A 20932-nucleotide genomic window follows, 5' to 3' on the forward strand; every position below is an offset into this window, starting at 1 on the left:
AAAAAATGTTTGGTTTGGGTCCGCTTTAAGTCGTACTTGAGTCAGACTATGGCACTGTTCTCAATGATAACTAATGTCAGGCCACAAAACTACTGTATAAGGCTACTTACACACCAAGACGTTGCGTTTTAGGGGACTTTATGGTCGCATAACGTGCCCCTAACGCAACGCATGGTGTTGCGGGAGAGAACGGTAGAGTGAGCCGCGTTAGGCGGCTCTATCCGCATAAGGTCTCCCAGGGTGGCGCTGATTGGCCGGCGGGAATCCACGTGATGTGGAGCGAGACACTCCGCAACACGTGGTCCCACCGGCCAATCAGCGGCCGCCGTGCAGTGCATATTAAGTAGCTATGTGCGCGGCTACTGTAGCGGCATCTCCCCGCCTACTCTCCGCCCCCCGCTGAGCATGTGCAAACAGTCTAACACGGCTAAAGCCGCTAGAACGCACAGCATGCTGCACTTTCACTACAATGTGCAGTGTTACATGTAACGCAACGTCGGCAGTGTGAACAGCCCACTTGTGTTGCATTGCTGTGCGTTGGGGGAGTGTTACAGGCTGCACTAACATGCGCCTTTAACGTCCCTGTGTGGATGCAGCCTAAAGGAGAAACACTTCCGATTTCTGTTTACAGATTAAAAAAAAAAGTCAATAGTTCAAAATAGGAGCTACAAAACATAAATAGCTTGAGAAAATGAAAAAAAAAAAAACTTTAAACTGATGTTTTAGCTTTTAAATGCAAAATAAGACTGTGGGATTCCAGGAACATTATAAAATGAGGTATTAGTGAAATAAATACAGCTTAATGCACATATCTCTACATTTCACAAGTCGGGCGGTACAAAGAGAAATCACCGCACAAATTTGTGGTGCCAGATGCCTTTATTCAGTTGACTAATATCCATTATTCATCCAGAAGTTACCTATTCACAAAGATGTCTTAGATTTGGAATATATTTATCAGGTGAAATCAGTTGCTTGTGAACTGACCCTTTTAGTGCTTCAGGATTGGCTCAGTCTCTACCAATGACAAGGCTGCTTTCATCACATCACAGGGAAGCTGGCAAGATTAGCAATTCCACAGGCATTTTTCTTTTCTCTTGCCAACAGTGCAAAACCTTTTCTTCCCCACTGTTCACCCCAGCTGGAAGAGATTAGCGAAATGATCATGGATCAATAAACATGCTCATTTATTCCGGTATGTACAACATATTTACAGCACTTTACACACAATTATTCACATCTGTTCCTACCATGGTCCATCCTGAAGGGTTGTTTTGTGCCAAACCAGAAAATCGATATGTGTGATCATTTTAGAAAGGCAAGGACACTGGTGGACCAAGTGGGTATGTGGGACAGATTGGTTGTGAGATAGGGCAGCCCCATGTGCCATATAGGGGAGGCTAAAAGAATTTGGGATAATTCTATTGGGAACCGCATCCATTTCCAATTTGGCCGTGGCTCCCGTTCTGCTGTGTAGCTGTAGCCGGAATCGGCAAGCTGTACCATGCATGACTATATTGATTTGGCTGTGTACCGCAGAAATCTGCAGCTTGCTGTCCTGATTCGCAGCGTAGTGAGATCTGGACGGCAGGCCACATAATAGATAAGCAGCATTTCCCCACCCCTCTTGCCTGCGGCGAAATGCTGCAGATTCAGCCATAGTGGAAATACCAGTAGGCTTTTTGAAGACCATTGAGTGGAGGGCTGTAGATTCATGTGATAGATGGGAAACATATGATCTGCCTGACCACTTTTCTAAAATGGAGGAAATGAGGTGATGTCTACAAAAATCTAGGGAAACATTTGTGTCCAGGACTGTAAAGTGTACCAGAGCTGAGGAACTGTAAGGGCTTCATTTACTAACCGGCTCTAAGCCGGTTAGTGTGCCTTATCACTTAGTGGGCACAAACTACAGCGCTAATCTTATCTGAGGTTAGTGTGCCTTATCTGAGCTAGTGTGCCTTATCTGAGGTTAGTGTGCCTTATCTGCAGTGTGCGATGTAGCTTTGTGCATCTTTTAGTGTGCACAAAGCTATTTAGTGTGCACAAAGCTACTTAAGGGGCACTAAGTTCAGATAAGGCACACTAACTCAGATAAGGCACACTAACCTCAGATAAGGCGCACTAACCAGCTTAGCGCCGGAAAACTCTTTTTTACTCCGGCACTAACACTTAGCGCCAGTTAGTGAATCAGGCCCTAAGAGTTTTATTCATACCTGGGGCTTCCTCCAGCCCCATGCGCACGGAACGCTCCCACGCTGCCATCCTCAGTCTTCTCCCTCTTCGGTACCAGGTCCCGTAACTTCAGCCAGTTGCGAAAAAGAATACAATCCACCTACCTATTCTTGATGATCCAGTGCTTTACTCCCTTCAGATTTCCGTAGCCAACCGCCAGCACAGCATGATTGATTCCTTCAGGGTTACAGTTCCTGTCATAGTAAACTCCTGCAGAAACAACACATGAGTTACCAAAGGCAGAAGCTTCTCACCATCTCCCACCAACAATGGACACTTAATGCCATAAACCTCTGCTTCTCCTTCTCACCGGTCATATGGCAAAGACGTGCAAAGTGTAGTAGTCAGTAGCAAAACATCAGATTTCACTATGGACAGAGATATGTATTATGTCATCACTGCACATTATCAGTGGTCTATGCAGTGTTTTGCTCAATCAGTCAGTTTAAGCTAGTTTATTACTTTGTTAAAATTGTTCCTGTCTATATCATTACCATTAAAGTAAAACTGTAAGTTTAAAAAAAAGCAAACAGATACTTACCCTGGTAGAGGGAAGCCTGGGGAGTCTCAAGATGCTTCGGACGTCCTCTTCGAGACCACTGATCCAGCAACAGGACCTTCTGGAAGATCATGTAAATGCTCCCGTCTTTGAACAACTGCAGACACGGGGTAGCATAGACTCGTATGGGCACTAAATATCATTGAGGGCATCTATGCACAGACTACATCCTTGGTTGAGACCTCGCAAAACAAATGTCTAGCATCGAGTGTTCATATCCACATTTAAAGTGGGTTGGTAGGCCCCAGAAAAGAACTTCCAGCTTTAAACTGTTCAATTTCCATGTTGTGCAATTGCAGAGTTAAAGTGCACCTGAGATAAATGGTAGAGCCCCATTTATAATTACCTGGGGCTTCCTCCAGCCCCCTACAGGCCGAGGACTCTCTCACCGTCCTCCTTGGCTTCTCCATTGTCCCATGGTCAGCATCTGAAATGTTGCCAAAGGAAATGAAATGTCGTGGTCCGTCGCGCATGTGTGGCCCAGCTGTTTGCGCACTCCCTGTCATGCTCCTGTGGCTGGAAGCTTCCATGCCTACTAATGCACAGGTGCACAAACTCTTAACCTGCATGGGGCGGGAGGAAACACCAGGTAAGAATGTGTTGCACTACTGTTCATCTCAGGTGCAGAGTTAAGCCTCATAAACATGTACGAGGCATGTGGCCTGGCAGGGATCAGGATCCAATCCCTCAGGTTACATTGCAGGGCAGTACTGAATCATCGCTAGCCTTCTATTGCTAGGCAGGGGCAGTGTGGCATACAGAGTGGTGCAGGTGTGACGTCATTCAGAAGCTGGGTGGGTGGAGAACAATGTTCTCGCCATTGCTTTGCCGAAGCAATGCACCAGGCTAAGGTGGATCTGGGGCTGCTGTGGACACGCTGAATTCTCAGCACCCGCTGAATTCTCAGCACAGGTGGTTGTTATCTTCTGCCTCGGCCGAGTTTTATCTACCGCGTGTACGTGGCTTTAGTTTAGGGGCTGCTCTGGGAAAAACTTGGCCAAGTTGGTGATCACCTTCGCTACATGTTTTTGTGAACTAATATTTCCAGTTTTAAACAAAGGTAGCAGCACTTTATTGTTCTCTGTGTAAAAGCCCCTATGTGGTATTCTGTGTGCAGAGGGTTCCTGTTTATAATATTTTGAAAGATGTACTCCTCACCTTTATTGTAGAACTGAAAAGAGGGCAGACTGGCATCAATGCTGACTGACACCGGGCCCACCTGTGCCACGGCTCGTTTCAGAGCCTTCTCATCTCCTCTGGCCACCTCTTTGAAACCTTTGCAGCCTGCAGCTTTGCCAGTTGGGTTGTAGAGACAGCCTTCATCCTGGTAAGATAACATCAGTATATGGTCATCTACAGCCAATGAGCAACTCGGAAACCAACAGACGACTTACTTCACTTAAAAAAAACCTTGATATCCTTTTGTATAAATATGTCTACGCAACACACCCATCACAAGCATGCAGCCAGGGGACTTAGAGAGAAAAACACAAGGCAATGCTGACTCACCAAACAGCACCTGCTATTCAAATGGCCTGCAGGATAAGGTGACCCAGTATTAGAACCGGTATTTGTAGACTTCAGCCTCACATGAGCAAAAAGTAAAGGTGGCCATAGTATTGATTTGCTGGTAGAAGTGAATCTGCCAGTGAAAACTGTCTTTAAAGGACAACTAAAGCAAGAGGGATATGCAGGCTGCTATATTTATTTCCTTTTAAGCAATACCAGTTGCCTGGCTGTCCTGCTGATCCTCTGCCTCTAATACTTTTTAGTTGTAACCCCTGAACAAGCATGAAGCAGATCAGGTGTTTCTGACATTATGCTTGTTTCTCGTGTTATTCAGACACTACTGCAGCCAAATAGATCAGCAGGGCTGCCAGGCAACTAGTATTATTTAAGAAGAAATAAATATGGCAGCATACATATTCATCTCACTACAGTTGTCCTTTAATACCCTGAATAGCGAGTAGCGATGAGCACAAATTTTGCATAACTGCAAATCGCATCATAATTCGCAATTATGATGCAAAATCGTAATGCGAAATTTCGGGTAAAATCGTAATTAATTTAGCTTGTAAACCTCATCAGGAACCGTAAATTCGCAATTTCGCAAAATTTCAGCAGTTAATAACAAAGCCCAATAAACAAGAGATAGTTCCTGGATTTGGTGGACCCTAAACATTCATTGGTTTGTTGGATTGTCTCAGGGTAAGGATGGATTTGGGACCAGGAAGCCACAACTAAATAGAACTACAGCACTGAGATAGCTTGTTGCCTCTTGTTTTGCTGATGCTGTAGTGCTAATTTTACAGAACCGTGTAATCCAACCAAGATTACAGGAAAACTCATCTTTCCTGTTTACATCCCTTTGTCCATTCCAGTATCCGCTCCATCCAGAGGATTCATGTGCTGACACGGTAAATGACATCAGACATTTAGCTGACTGTGATTTTGGACTTTAAACATAATAAAATACAGTCATTCAGTTCGGTGAGAGTAGACTTTGCGCCTTATTAGGACATCCTACAGTAGAAATAAGGTAGATTACTACATGTGCCAATAAACACCAATTTATGAAAAAACGGATAGAAAGCTTAATATTATTCTCTCATCCTTTAGAGGACATACAGGGCCCAGGGGTTGATCTAAATAGGTTGCTTACTTTTTACCTTCAGGCTGTGTTCCCATTTGTGCCGGACCACATGCGGCCAGCGGGAGCTGATGGCCTGCCTTGGTCCGGCTTGTAGCCCAGGGCACATGCGCTACCCCATAGGCTATATAGGGGAACGCATCCGGCCTGGCCCAGGATTATCACGGACTGCTCAGAAGTGCGGTCCACTTACTTCAGTGGATCCTGCGAATGTAAACGGCTCTATAAAACAGGAGCCTTTCACTGTGGATCAGAGAACGTACAACAAATGTCCGTTTGGGAACAGAGCCTAACTGTAAGGAGAACTAATGCATGAGATAAATAAGGTGAGATAATTCATAAGCTAAACAGATGAGGCCATATGCAATTCACTTGTTCTCCTGAGTTTTCTCCTAGGAGATAATTTAAATCTTCAATTTAAAATAACTTTTTAGCACTTTGCAATGGAAAAAGTTCCGAAAAGTAGATGAAAAAGTACTGTTGAAATTATTTTGAGTATTCTCTTGCTTGCTGGTGGTTTAAAAAGCATTTTATTTACAATTTCTGAAAACATCACCTAGGTGAAATCTCAGCTGAAAAAGTGAATTGCATATGGCCCATGGGCCCATATGCAAATTAACTTTTTCTCCTAAGTTTTCTCCTAGATGATATTTTTAAATTTGTCAATAAAATGCATTTTAAACCACCAGAAAGCAAGAAAACACTCAAAATAAGTTTGATAGTACTTTTTCATTTACTTTTCGGTACTTTTTTAGTTGAAAGGTGCTGGAAAGTTATTTTAAATAGAAAATGAAAAATTATCTCCTAGGAGAAAACTCAGGTGAAAAAGTGAATTGCATATAGGCCATGGAGAGATACATTACAAGTTAAGTCAGTTAAGGAGAGTAATTGGCCCATATGCAATTCACTTTTTCACCTCAGTTATCTCCCAGTAGATCATTTTCATCTTCTCTTTAAAATAACTTTTACACATTTTACAATTGATAAAGTACTGAAAAGCTGGTGAAAAGGTACTATCAAAATTATTTTGAGTATTTTCTTACTTGTTAGTGGTTTAAACTGCCTTTTATTGACAATTTTGAAAATATCACCTAGGAGAAAACTAGGGAGAAAACGTTAATTGCATATGGGCCCTTGTGAGTTACGGTAAGTTAGATAAGGAGAGAGATGAATCATGAGTTAGGTCATATAAGGAAAGATAAATCATGAGTTTATATGTAAGGTGAAATAATTCAACAGAAAAGCTTTGTGAATCAGCCCCATTGGCCTTTATTCAATTCACCTTTTCTCCTGATTTTTCTTCTAGGAGATACTTTTTCATCTTCTCTTTACAATAACTTTTCAGCACTTTGCACTTTGCAGTTGAAAAAGTGACACAAAGTAGGTGAAAAAGTACTGTCAAAATTATTTTGAGTATTTTATAGCTTGCTGGTGGTATAAAGGCATTTTATTGAGAAGGTGTGAAAATATCAGCTTTCAGAAAATTAAGGAGGCCCTTATTCAATTCACTTTTTTCACAAAATTTTTGCCTAGATGATATATTCACAACGTATTAAAAATGCCTTTGAAGCCAACAGCAGGAAAAGAAAATACTCAGAATAATTTTGACAGTGCTTTCTCACCTACTTTTTGGTACTTTTTAATTGCAAAGTGCTGAAAGTTATTTTCAACAGAAGATGAACTTATCTCTTAGAAAAAAAATGAGAAAGAGTGAATTGAATAATGGCCACATGGAGACATCTACATATTGTATCCAGATATGCTATGAAGTGAAGATGTTGGTAAGAGATGATATGAAAATGAAAGGGAGCCATACATCTTAGCGATGTATGGGCATATATGACCAAGAGACAAATCTCTCTTCAATCGAATCTGATAAGAGAGAGTGATCTGCCAGCTGCTCGTACACCACAGGCCGATTCGCAATCAATTTCATGATGAAATCGATCTGGAAACGGCCTTGCACGCTGCATCCAACCGCCTCGCTGCCCCGACGCTGTCCCCTAATAAAAAATGCTCAGTGTAAAGTATTACCTGTCTGTGGCCTTCACTTGTCCCCCGTTGTCTTCCAGGAGCATTCCGCTGTCCATAGACACAAGCCCCACGTTGTTTCCTAGTAACGGGGTGATGTCACATGCGCGCATTTACTAGGGAACCACATGGGGCAGCGGAATGCACCCGAAAGCCAGCGGGGGACAAAACGTTTGTGGATCGTCATAAAATTTCTCATCGTTCCCACTGTGCACATGATCAAGTAAGGCTGCCCAACATCTTGCAGCATGCTCGATCGACAATGCGACCAATTTTCGGCCCGAAATTGGTCGCATTGTTGGTCGGGCATGCACTTGACGGCACCGATTTTCAATCAATTCAGTTATAATAATCTAATCGGATGGTCGATCACCTGCCAAGTCGCCTTATGTATGGTCATCTTAAGCCTTTCTAGTTGAGACCTACCTGTCCAATATAGGGATAAAAGGCATCCGAGTCTATCCCATTGTTATCCCTCACATAACCAAATGCGTTAGTCATGTATCCTCCCTGGCATCCGTAGTTATCAATATCACAATCCACTAAGTTCTGTGGACTAAGGGAGACCAGACTTCCTGTCTTCTTCATGAGTTGACCCTCTAGTGCCCCCACTGAGCTGAACGCCCAACACGATCCACAGGCACCCTGTCACAAAGAGAGAGGAGATGTAGTTACATGGCTAGGTAAGGCCCCTTTACATTTAAAAAATGTCCCACCACCCCTACCCTGGTCTTCCTCCAAACACGGCACTAGCATATGGTAAAAGTTATGAAAAGCTCAGGCAGGCAGCATGATCACATGACTCATATGACTGTAGTGTTCTATCAAAAGACAGGCAGGTTCCCACCATAGCCATCTGTTGTCCAAGCAATGCCACTCCCGCTGGCCATAGCGTAGCCACACCCTGTCCTAACAGAAATCTATGCTGTTTGTATGAGTAGGAGATGGGGAAACTATAATGATGCACAGGTCATATGACCATGCTACTTATCATATTACTGTAATGTAGTACTGATGGTAAATAAACTTAAAATAAAAATATGCGACGCCGAGAGAGTTCTAATGGCTGAATTTTTAAAGCCTTGGACATATATTTGAGGGCTGTCACCTGCTGGGATGGGGATATGATACCCCAAGCAACAGATCAGGCCTGAAACAAGCCCTTAGCCTAAGGTAACGCTAGGTTTGGTATCTGTCACTATGGAGTGGGGATGAGGGACAACTCCTGGTGCATAATAAAGCAGTTTCTGAAGGGCGGGGTGAGTAGGAGAACAATGCTCTTTGGGTCCACCAGACATCAAATGTTGCTAAAGATTCAGCATTCTGGAGCTGTAGGCGATGTCAGGGGGGCTTCCGTACATGCACTAGATTCTCACCAGAATCTGTCCTTGTCAGCCAGCCCATCCTTAAAGGGAACCTAAAGTGAATTAAAGAGACGATTCTCTTTTCTTCCTGGTAGAAGTTTTGCGCAGTAGCTCTGTCTCCTCTCCAGTCAATCTTCGCTGATCTCTGCCTCTCCCTGCCCCTCTCAGTCTCCTTTCACTGAGAGGAGCGGGGAGAAGTGGAGATCGGCAAAGATTGACAGGTGAAGAGGAAGAGCTACTGCGCAAAGCTCTGCCTCCCCCGGGTAGCAAAATCTGCGACCTGCAAAGTCGTGGAACTTTGCAGGGCTAGTTCTGGGCCATAATAACTCGTTCTGCCATGGGGATGCGGCAAATTAGCTAAGAATGTAATGCTGAAGAGGACTGGATAAGAAAATAAGGTAAAAAAAAGAGACAAGTGTCTCTTTAAATCTAGCCAGTTTAATTTATCTGGGTCTTTTTCCAGCCCCCTGTAGTCAATCTGGTCCCTTGGCTCTCTGCCTCTCCAAAAGTGGCGTCTCCTCTATTACACTCCCATAACCTGGAGTGTTCTGCGTTTGCGCAGTAAGTAAAAATTGCTACTGCGCATGCACAGAACATTCCCAGTTTTCACAGAGGAACAATGACTGAATGGAGCAGCTCGAAGCCATGAGGATTTTAGGGTACTGAAAGAAGCACCAGGTAAATTAATCTGGCCAGATTTTTACTACTTTTGTCTCTCTTTAAAGGAGCACTATGGTGAAAAATTGTAAACGTTAAAATATGTGCAAACATATACAAATAAGAAGTACCGGTATGTGTTTTCCAGAGTAAAATGAGCCATAAATTACTTTTCTCCTATGTTGCTGTCACTTACAGTAGGTAGTACAAATCTGACAGAAGCGACAGGTTTTGGACTAGGATTGGTAATAATGGCTGTAGCGCTTATATTTATATTTATTAAACTTGGCAGCAGTAAGTTACTATAGAGTCCGTCACTATATACCAAAAAACATATAAAATAAAACTCATGCGCCTATGCATAAAAATAATGCACTATTTATTATATCACAAAGAAAATTAATAATCTGCATATACAGTGTAAACCGCAAACTTAGTTTCCCAGGCTCAAACCCAGACGTCAAAAAATCTCAGGAGTGGTAACCTAGACTAATCTGCCGGCTAATACCTCATACATGCATGTATCATAAAAAAACTATGTTAAAAAACGTAGTAAAAAATGTAATTAAACATTCAAAAGTGGATAGCTATTTAAAATGGTGGCATAATTCATCTACTCATAGAGGCTCCACACCACACTTAGGAGTTAGTCACAGATTTCCAAGGTCTTAATCCAGTACATGTGCATACAGGCAAGGTTGTATATGATCTTCCGCTAACCCAATAGTTAACTCACGGTTTTTGGTTAGCTCTGCGCTGATGTTTTTAGTCAGTCTCTTTCAGCGAGAGGAGGGGCAAAGAGAGTCCACAATCCTTCGGGAAGTAACGGAGTTGCTTGAGTCCCGGCCGGCGACTCGCTACAAACTTCCCACGTTACAGGCTTCTCACGGACTTCCGGATGATAGAGTTGTTACAGCACACGGAGTCCGGGGGTGACGTCACCACACTTTTAGCCAATAGCCAACGCGTTTCGGTAGGATCCGCCTACCTTCTTCAGGGCGTGTTCCTATTGGTTGTATCCCTTCTTTATACTGTATAGCTCCGCCCTCCTCTCTCGGCAATCTTTCAGCGATGTTTCTAATAGGCAAATTAGTTAAAATGCATAGATCTCAATATCAGAATTAAGTCCCAGTGGAATTCCACTATTCATAGTGTATATCCACTCCGTTTCTTTACGTGACATCTTGTCTATATAGTTCCCACCCCTCCAATCTTTATCCACCTGCTGTATAGCATAAAATCTAAAGGTTTCAAGATTTTTCCCATATACTTCTTTAAAATGTTTGCTTAAAGGTTGTTTCATATTTCCACTTTTGATGTTATTTATGTGCTCTCCTATCCTGGAGAGAACTTCATTCAAAATTAGAACCACATGCTGAGACTGAGGTATTCAAGAATCTGGAATGCAGCATTCAGGGTAGGTTAGTGAAGTTGGAAGAGGAAATTATGTATCGGAAACTTAAAAAATTCTCTAGAGATGCTGTTGAATGCGAAGATCTGCATATCATTGGTAATTATGCTGAATTAGAGAGTGGTGAAGAAGTTCAGAGAGATATGGAAGAACTGAGTTTGACAACCTTGGATGAATATGTCGGGTCTTTGGGGGAAGAGTCTAGAGGAATGGAAGATCATAAGGATGAGAGTCAGGATAGAGGAAGTTTAGGGATGTTGAATGGGGTGAATGAATGCAAAAAAGGTGTTGTAATAAAGGTGGTGGAATGTTTGGAGGTATTGAATGATGAGTCACAGGCAGAAGAAAGTATGGAGGAGAAACTGGAGGATGGAATACTTAGTGCCTCTGTAAAAGAGGGGGAGAGAATGGAAAAGGATCCCTTGTTGTGTGAGACGCAGGAGGTTCATGAATCGAATGCTTTGGAAGAGATGGATAGGGCTAGGAAAGTCATACCAATAGAAGCTGAAGTGATTGTACAGGTCCCCACTCGCAACAGATTCAACCAACTAACCAGGATTCCGGATGTCTCTAAAGGTCAACGGAAATTTATTGACTATAGGACAGTTCTGGATCAGAAACAAGGGGAAAAAGTAGAGAAATCAGAGAAGAACAGACAGAGCAGGAGGAGTGAGAAGGATAGGAAAGATAAAAAAGAGACCATTGAGAAAATGAAATTAAGATCACAATATGATGCTACTAATAAAATTACCAACCATTTTTTATACAAGGGAAAGAAAGAAGGAAGAGATATAGAGGGAGTAGAGGGGGGGGGGCAAATCCAAGTAAGAAAAGATAAATATTGAGATCCCAATGGAGCCTAGAGAAATCAGAGATGGGATATACAACTTGAGTGATCGAAAATTAGACTCCACTGAAGTGTCTGTCCTCAAGAAAGGTTTAAAATTCGCACCCACTAACAAGCTAAATAAATTTGATGCCTATATTGGCATTAAAAAATATATGAGACAATTATGTCTTAAAAAATATTTCATTAAGAAACCTCCGACCATGAATGGGGATAATCAGAGTCGGAAGATCATATACAACCTTGCCTGTATGCACATGTACTGGATTAAGACCTTGGAAATCTGTGACTAACTCCTAAGTGTGGTGTGGAGCCTCTATGAGTAGATGAATTATGCCACCATTTTAAATAGCTATCCGCTTTTGAATGTTTAATTACATTTTTTACTACGTTTTTTTAACATCGTTTTTTATGATACATGCATGTATGAGGTATTAGCCGGCAGATTAGTCTAGGTTACCACTCCTGAGATTTTTTGACGTCTGGGTTTGAGCCTGGGAAACTAAGTTTGCGGTTTACACTTTATATGCAGATTATTAATTTTCTTTGTGATATAATAAATAGTGCATTATTTTTATGCATAGGCGCATGAGTTTTATTTTAAAGGTTTTGGACTAGCCCATCTCTTCATGGGGGATTCTCAGGGATTTATTTATTTTCAAAAGCACTTAGTGAATGGCAGTTGCTCTGTCCAACTGCCAAAAACTATGTAGCAAATGAAGAGAAAGATCCGCACCACCTTCAGAAAAGCTTAGTCTGTTTTATTGGAAAAAAACATACAAATTTAAAAAGAACTTTAAGGCAGGACAGTCCACTGTTTCGGGCTCCTGCCCATCTTCATGCTGCCTAGTTCTGAAGTAACATACAAAAACACCAACATATATACAGAGAAACAACCAATCACTGAGTATATACTAATTAGAGGACCTGATGGGAAACAGCCTATTTACATATCTAGTCACACCTCCAACTCCCCCATTGGTGGATCTGAGCAAGATCCAAACATTCAAAAAATAACTGTCAATAATGGCTGAATAAAAAAATATCAAAATCAGGCATGCCTCTAAGATGTATTGGCAAGATATCAGCCAAAACGCCATGGTGGAATATGCTGAATAGCAGAAAAAAGAAAAAATAAAAGAAAAAATCCAAAAAGTAACATTTTATTAAAGAAAACAAAACATCAAAATCCGCATGGAAATGACACATAAACGCATCAATACGACGCGACGCCATACCCGCATACGCGTATAGATGACGTAATAATGCATATCCTCTATCTAGACTACTGACGATCAAAAATACGCATCTATGCCGGACGTATATACACATGAGACAAGCGCTCAAAAAAATGACGCATAAACGTATAAAAAATACGTATCAATAAAACAATCGCCTAGAAAGTGCCACATGAACGCGTCCTAACTATACGCAATCTTTGCGACTAAAAATACGCGTAAAATTAACCAAACACCAAAAAAATGCCGAAAAAATGCCGAAAAATGCCAAAAAAATGACGAAAAAATGTCAAAAAAAGCCGAAAAAATGTCAAGAAAATGCTGAAAAAATGCCAAAAAATGCCAAAAACATAAAAATGCCATATATGAAAAAATCATGCCATATATGAAAAAAATTAATTCAGCACTTTCCACCAATGGTATATCAGATGATTGGTAGTATAATAAAAAATATCCAATAAAAGAAAGCTAATAAGGCCTATAAATATCTATGAGTCTATCAGTATCACCAATCTAGTCTCAAATCATACTCTTTATTTAACCCACTATTCACAGTGTCAAGTTCTCTGATCCATTTAGATTCTAACTTCAACAATCTAGACAATCTATCACCCCCTTTATTATCCTGTTTAACCCCATCGATGACACAAACCCTAAGCTGACTAACATTGTGTCCAAAGGTAGTAAAATGCTCTGAAACGGCCTGATCCATATTCTTTTTGCGAATGGTAGATTTGTGCGAGGCCAAACGATCTTTCAATCTCTGTGTCGTTTGGCCAACATAGCACTTACCACATGGGCATTTAAGCATATAAACCACCCAACGAGAATCACAAGTGTACCTATCTCGTATGGCATATCGTTTACCACTCATAGGGTGAAAAAAGGTATCACCCTTAATGAGGCTATTACAAATATGACATTGTAAACAGGGAAAAATGCCACATTGCTTTGGTTGTTTATTAATACTGATATCAGAATGAACCAATTTACTCCTAAGGGAGGGTGCTCTTTTGTAACAGAACATAGGGGGGGCGATTAAATTCCTTAATATAAGGTAATGAATCCCTAAGAATATTCCAATGTCGTTTAATACAACGTTCCACTTGACTACTGACTACACTATAAGTGGAAACAAATGCAACCCTATCTTGTTTGTCTTGTCTACCAGAGCCTCTCCTTCTCCTACCCCCACCTGGTCTATTATCAAGTTGGTTAAGAAGTAATTTGGTAGGGTATCCCCTTTGCTTAAAGCGTACCACCATTTCGGACAACCTCAAGTCTTGTTTGCCCTCCTGGCTGACAATTCTGTCAACCCGTTGGAACTGTCCACCAGGGATATTATGGATCATGTGCTGCGGGTGAAAACTCCTGAAATGTAAAATAGCATTCCTGTCGGTCTCTTTACGAAAAAGATCGGTCACCAAGTGTCCATCTTCCTTGATAACCATGGTGTCTAAATAAGAAATCATCAACTGATGATAATTGATGGTCATTTTAATGAAGGGACACTTCAAATGCAGGGAACTGACAAAATCAACTAGGGCCGAGTGTGGCCCCGCCCACAGACAAAAAACATCGTCTATGTAACGAAGCCAACATCTGGCATATTTCTGAAAAAAAGAATTGGTATAGACAAAGGCTTCTTCATAAAGACCCATAAAAAGGTTAGCATAGACAGGGGCCACACAAATCGTGGGTGACATTGGACCTGCATGCAAAGACACTGGCAGAATATCATCGAGCAGGTGTTATCCCACGGTCAAGTAGATCACATGTGGCTCCTTTCCTTTTTTCAGATGATGTGGAGTTTACCAATGTGTGGGCGAAAATATGGAATAAAGCCTCTTTTGACTCGATGGTCCATATGGTAGCTCGTATACACCGAGAACTTCCTAAACTGGAGATTTGAAGTGTCCCTTCATTAAAATGACCATCAATTATCATCAGTTGATGATTTCTTATTTAGACACCATGGTTATCAAGGAAGATGGACACTTGGTGACCGATCTTTTTCGTAAAGAGACCGACAGGAATGCTATTTTACATTTCAGGAGTTTTCACCCGCAGCACATGATCCATAATATCCCTGGTGGACAGTTCCAACGGGTTGACAGAATTGTCAGCCAGGAGGGCAAACAAGACTTGAGGTTGTCCGAAATGGTGGTACGCTTTAAGCAAAGGGGATACCCTACCAAATTACTTCTTAACCAACTTGATAATAGACCAGGTGGGGGTAGGAGAAGGAGAGGCTCTGGTAGACAAGACAAACAAGATAGGGTTGCATTTGTTTCCACTTATAGTGTAGTCAGTAGTCAAGTGGAACGTTGTATTAAACGACATTGGAATATTCTTAGGGATTCATTACCTTATATTAAGGAATTTAATCGCCCCCCTATGTTCTGTTACAAAAGAGCACCCTCCCTTAGGAGTAAATTGGTTCATTCTGATATCAGTATTAATAAACAACCAAAGCAATGTGGCATTTTTCCCTGTTTACAATGTCATATTTGTAATAGCCTCATTAAGGGTGATACCTTTTTTCACCCTATGAGTGGTAAACGATATGCCATACGAGATAGGTACACTTGTGATTCTCGTTGGGTGGTTTATATGCTTAAATGCCCATGTGGTAAGTGCTATGTTGGCCAAACGACACAGAGATTGAAAGATCGTTTGGCCTCGCACAAATCTACCATTCGCAAAAAGAATATGGATCAGGCCGTTTCAGAGCATTTTACTACCTTTGGACACAATGTTAGTCAGCTTAGGGTTTGTGTCATCGATGGGGTTAAACAGGATAATAAAGGGGGTGATAGATTGTCTAGATTGTTGAAGTTAGAATCTAAATGGATCAGAGAACTTGACACTGTGAATAGTGGGTTAAATAAAGAGTATGATTTGAGACTAGATTGGTGATACTGATAGACTCATAGATATTTATAGGCCTTATTAGCTTTCTTTTATTGGATATTTTTTATTATACTACCAATCATCTGATATACCATTGGTGGAAAGTGCTGAATTAATTTTTTTCATATATGGCATGATTTTTTCATATATGGCATTTTTATGTTTTTGGCATTTTTTGGCATTTTTTCAGCATTTTCTTGACATTTTTTCGGCTTTTTTTGACATTTTTTCGTCATTTTTTTGGCATTTTTCGGCATTTTTTCGGCATTTTTTTGGTGTTTGGTTAATTTTACGCGTATTTTTAGTCGCAAAGATTGCGTATAGTTAGGACGCGTTCATGTGGCACTTTCTAGGCGATTGTTTTATTGATACGTATTTTTTATACGTTTATGCGTCATTTTTTTGAGCGCTTGTCTCATGTGTATATACGTCCGGCATAGATGCGTATTTTTGATCGTCAGTAGTCTAGATAGAGGATATGCATTATTACGTCATCTATACGCGTATGCGGGTATGGCGTCGCGTCGTATTGATGCGTTTATGTGTCATTTCCATGCGGATTTTGATGTTTTGTTTTCTTTAATAAAATGTTACTTTTTGGATTTTTTCTTTTATTTTTTCTTTTTTCTGCTATTCAGCATATTCCACCATGGCGTTTTGGCTGATATCTTGCCAATACATCTTAGAGGCATGCCTGATTTTGATATTTTTTTATTCAGCCATTATTGACAGTTATTTTTTGAATGTTTGGATCTTGCTCAGATCCACCAATGGGGGAGTTGGAGGTGTGACTAGATATGTAAATAGGCTGTTTCCCATCAGGTCCTCTAATTAGTATATACTCAGTGATTGGTTGTTTCTCTGTATATATGTTGGTGTTTTTGTATGTTACTTCAGAACTAGGCAGCATGAAGATGGGCAGGAGCCCGAAACAGTGGACTGTCCTGCCTTAAAGTTCTTTTTAAATTTGTATGTTTTTTTCCAATAAAACAGACTAAGCTTTTCTGAAGGTGGTGCGGATCTTTCTCTTCATTTGCCACAGTTTGAGTCCCATGGTGTCCGGGACTATTAGATCTGCACACCTGACCATCTGGAATTGATGGAAGCCAAGCAAGTGCGACTCCACACTCAAAAAAACTATGTAGCAAGCAGGGAAGCTGGCCTATTTAGGGAATATCTTTATAAAGAATAAAAGCCTTGCTGAGAATCCCCTATGAAGAGATGGACTAGTCCAAAACCTTTTGCTTCTGTAAAATTAATGAAAGTGACAGCAACATAGGAGAAAAGTAATTTGTGGCTCATTTTAGTCTGAAAAAAAACATACTTTTTATTTATTTAATTCTTATGTTTGCACATAGTTTAAATTTGACAATTTTTCGCCATAGTGCCCCTTTAAGGGCTCGTCCACACTAGGGTTGTAATTGAAATTTTTTAAGAGCTAGAAAGTGCTTAAAGTGCTTGTGCAATGATTCTCTATGACAAAGTTCACATCTGAGCGGTTCGTTTCTGATCTGCTCAGATAAGCGGTGCATGGGCCATTTTTGAAGCATTTCCTTGAAGCATTTCCGCCTCTAGGAAGGTATAGGAAAAACGGCAAACGCTCTCAAAATCACTTTGTGCAGCGATTGCGTGAGCGTTTTTAAGAATAAATACATTGTATTTTTTCTTTTCCGGGTCACAGAGTTAACTTCCTTCACTTGCATCAGGAAGTGAATTAAAAAAACGCTCGGAAAAAGCGCCTAGAAAATCACTTTTAACAAAACCGCATTGCCCAACCAAGCGCCGGGGAGGAAAAAAATGTCCTCTAAAAAAGCCCAATGCGGTTGGACACACAAGCGGAACGCAATGGGAACGAAGCCTAAGATTTTAAGAATTTGAAACAACATCCATGACAGTGTGATGTAGAATCTGCTTCATTCAGTGGCAAAACAAAACAGATAATAGCTGTTTGAACTTTACAGCCTTGTCTTGTTATCAATGGAAGGTGATGACTCTTGGTGGTCTACCATAACCTCTGATAATATGAAAGATGAGAGAGAACCAGGAACCCAATGGTGCGATATCGCTGGTACAAGTTGGTGTGTTGTAAGGGATTTAAGGCTTATATTCACAAAAGTGGGTTGCAAACATCTTGCAACCATCGCCAAAGCCTGCGGAAAATAACTGTTCCAGATACATGAAAGTATAACCTAAAAACTATAGACCCCTAACAGGAGTATTGACTATCTCAACAACACTAGTAGAGGTGCCTAGGTGTATACTATGCGATTACTACAACTTATAATTAGGAGGTAATAAACCTTACCTCTTTGGAGGAACTAACCAAACTTATTGGAAAAATCCAAGCTTTATGTTAAATGTAAAGCGAGCCTGATTGCCTCTGCTTACCCTTGTTTTACATTAAGCATATAGCATTTACTGACCTGAGGAAGCAGGCAAGTACTCATAAAATGCATTGTCCTTGTGTGCTTAATTGAATAAATATTTTTTCAATATATTTGGTTTGTTCTTCCAAAGAGGTAAGGCATATTACCCCCTAATTATAAGTTATAGCAATTGCATAGTATACACATAGGGCGCCTCCACCAGTGTTGTTGAGATTGTCTTGTTATCATCAGTGTTTACCTTTCAGGACAGCTTTGGGCTGAATTCTACTTCTGTTAACCCTAAAAATGTAAACATTTAAAAGAGACCTCAGAAAACTACTATACTATTTGTACCCAATTGTTGTATCTCATGTCAAAGACCAATTAAGGTTCACAAAATGATGCATTGAATGCATTTCACCAGTAAAATCACATTGGCAGCACTGTCCTTGTGTTAAAGCTAATCTGTTGCGGCACCTATTTACCTGATTTTGCACCGGAGTGACGTAACCTTTCTTCCTGTAGTCAATGTATTTGGGTATTCGGGCCTTCCAGTCAGGCTCATAGGTATTGTTAGGCTGGTGATTGGGTGGAACCCTCAGTCCGGTCATTGTATTCACAATTTCCTCACTGGTCTGTTAACAAAACAATATTAAAGATATAAATCAGTGATCATATCCGCCAATCACAATCAATTCATATTCCCGGTGCAGCACAGAAAGTGAGAGGTTGTGTCTGGTTCCTAAAGCTTCATGCATACGTATAAGGCATGCCACCCATCGAGGATTGCTACCCAATCTCACAGGCTGCCTGGCTGGGCCAAGGCTGACAGACCTATCAATAGCCTGCAGGCTAGCGACATATTTTGTTCTTACAGTATGTGGAGGGCAAAGGTCACACGGTGGGTGGGGTAAGTGGAGAGAACAATGCTCTCGACCCTCAGTGGATCGCTGGCCAAGCCGGGTCAGGGGCTACTCTACACACTCCGGATTCTTGGCAGAGGCCGTCATTATCAGGCGCCTTAGACGAGTTTCATCTAGCATGTGTATGGGACTTAACGAATGTACAAAGACACATTTTAGTTTTTTGAGTTTAATAAAAAAGCTTAGAAATAATGCTTTTTATATAGTGGCTTTAAGGCAGTGGTCCTCAACATTTTTACAGCATGTACCCCTTTATGCAAATAATAGTTATAGCGCTCATCCATAAAAGTCCTTTTGCACCACAGGTCCTTGCACAGTTCAATACCTGCTTATGCACATTAATCCAGGATAGTTTAACCTATGAACTAGAACTTGGCGGCAGTTCCTGGGCGGCAGTGCCTCTCGCGTGTGTGCAGCAATGCATTCCAGGAGATGTACTCAGTTCCATGGATTATATCGCTTGGCCAGCATTCTGGCACACCTGCTTGAGACACTGCTTTTTACTGGTGCTCAAGTCACTTTAACATCAAAATATCCATTGAATATTGATAGGGTATGGCCATTTTTCTCCCAATCGATGCCAGTAGGAACTGTTTTGTGGCCACAGTGGATCCCCTTTTGTGGGGGAATAGAACAGAATGGTACCAATGTCATGGCAGTTGGTAATCAAATGGACATCTGGGGCCATATGCAATTCACTTTTTCACCTTAGTTTTCTCTTAGGAAATGATTTTTCATCTTTGATTTAAAATAACTTTGCAGAATGTTTCAACTAAAAGAAAAGTACCAAAACAGGTGAAAATGTACTATCAAAATTGTTTTGAGTATTTTCTTGCTCTCTGTTGGCTTGAAAGGCATTTCATTGAAAAATTAAAAAAAAAACATCAGTTGGACTTCTAATCAGTCTTATCAGCTGTTTGAACAATAGCAAAATACTTTTTTAGGTGTTTCAACTTGTTTCACAACAAAAGCTGTGAAAGCATAAAAGACCGCTGTTGAGCGTGTATATGGGGCTTAAGAGAAAACTCAGGAGAAAAGGTGAATTGCATATGGGCCCTGCTGTCTACAAGAGTGTGTGGATTCTGTGGATACTCCAGAAAATACAATCTGACAATTGCAGAGACTACAGACATGAAAGTGCTTCATGTGATCATCAACTAGATCATAAAAGGCTCATCTATTGTTTGTGACCATCATAACAAGTGAGCCCCTTCTATGTCTGACCAGTCCAGTCTGTTATACTTGCTAGCCTTTCGGTGAGCCACATACCTTCGATGTTCCAGATTGAATGTTCTGTACATCGCTATAAATTGCAAAGCATGGCTTGCAAGTCACATTTAGTTATATAATTATTCAGTTATGTATTAGTCATACAAACTGTTATTTCAGTTTGTGTATACTGGTGATTACAATCATTCCTAGGCAGGACATCAAAGGAGCATACAATGAATTCTGCACTCCAGACATGAAGTTGGGACCACACATGGATCTGAATAGTGCTTGCATCTCTCACCATGTCTCCCAGGTGGTTCATAGCCAGATCATATGTGTGCTTCCCTTGGGAATACTCGATGTTATGGGCAGTGATCAGCTTCAGATTCTTCTCCCAGATCTGCTTTCTCTTTGCTTCATCCAGCTGAAGATGGAAAGGGGTACAGAGCAAGGTTATAAACGAATGTATGAAAGACGCGCAATAAAGAGAGGGTTGGATGAATAGCTGAACACATAGGAGATACAG

At 41.0% G+C, this 20932-nt stretch overlaps 1 protein-coding gene across 1 annotated transcript in view; it reads right to left on the reverse strand.

The window, feature by feature from the left end:
• Positions 1-860: 860 nt before the first annotated feature.
• Positions 861-20932, reverse strand: part of LOC137531684 (cathepsin K-like) — a 36631-nt gene continuing 16559 nt past the window's right edge. Inside the window, exons 3-8 of the mRNA XM_068251635.1 lie at positions 20708-20830; positions 18757-18906; positions 7902-8120; positions 3953-4118; positions 2340-2445; positions 861-1141 (exon numbers count right to left, since the gene is read on the reverse strand). Coding sequence (XP_068107736.1) covers positions 1042-1141; positions 2340-2445; positions 3953-4118; positions 7902-8120; positions 18757-18906; positions 20708-20830 — 864 coding nt within the window. The 3' untranslated portion in view covers positions 861-1041. The remainder of the gene's footprint in view (positions 1142-2339; positions 2446-3952; positions 4119-7901; positions 8121-18756; positions 18907-20707; positions 20831-20932) is intronic.

This window comes from Hyperolius riggenbachi, chromosome 9 (assembly GCF_040937935.1).
Source record: "Hyperolius riggenbachi isolate aHypRig1 chromosome 9, aHypRig1.pri, whole genome shotgun sequence".
In the NCBI taxonomy this organism is placed as follows: domain Eukaryota; kingdom Metazoa; phylum Chordata; class Amphibia; order Anura; family Hyperoliidae; genus Hyperolius; species Hyperolius riggenbachi.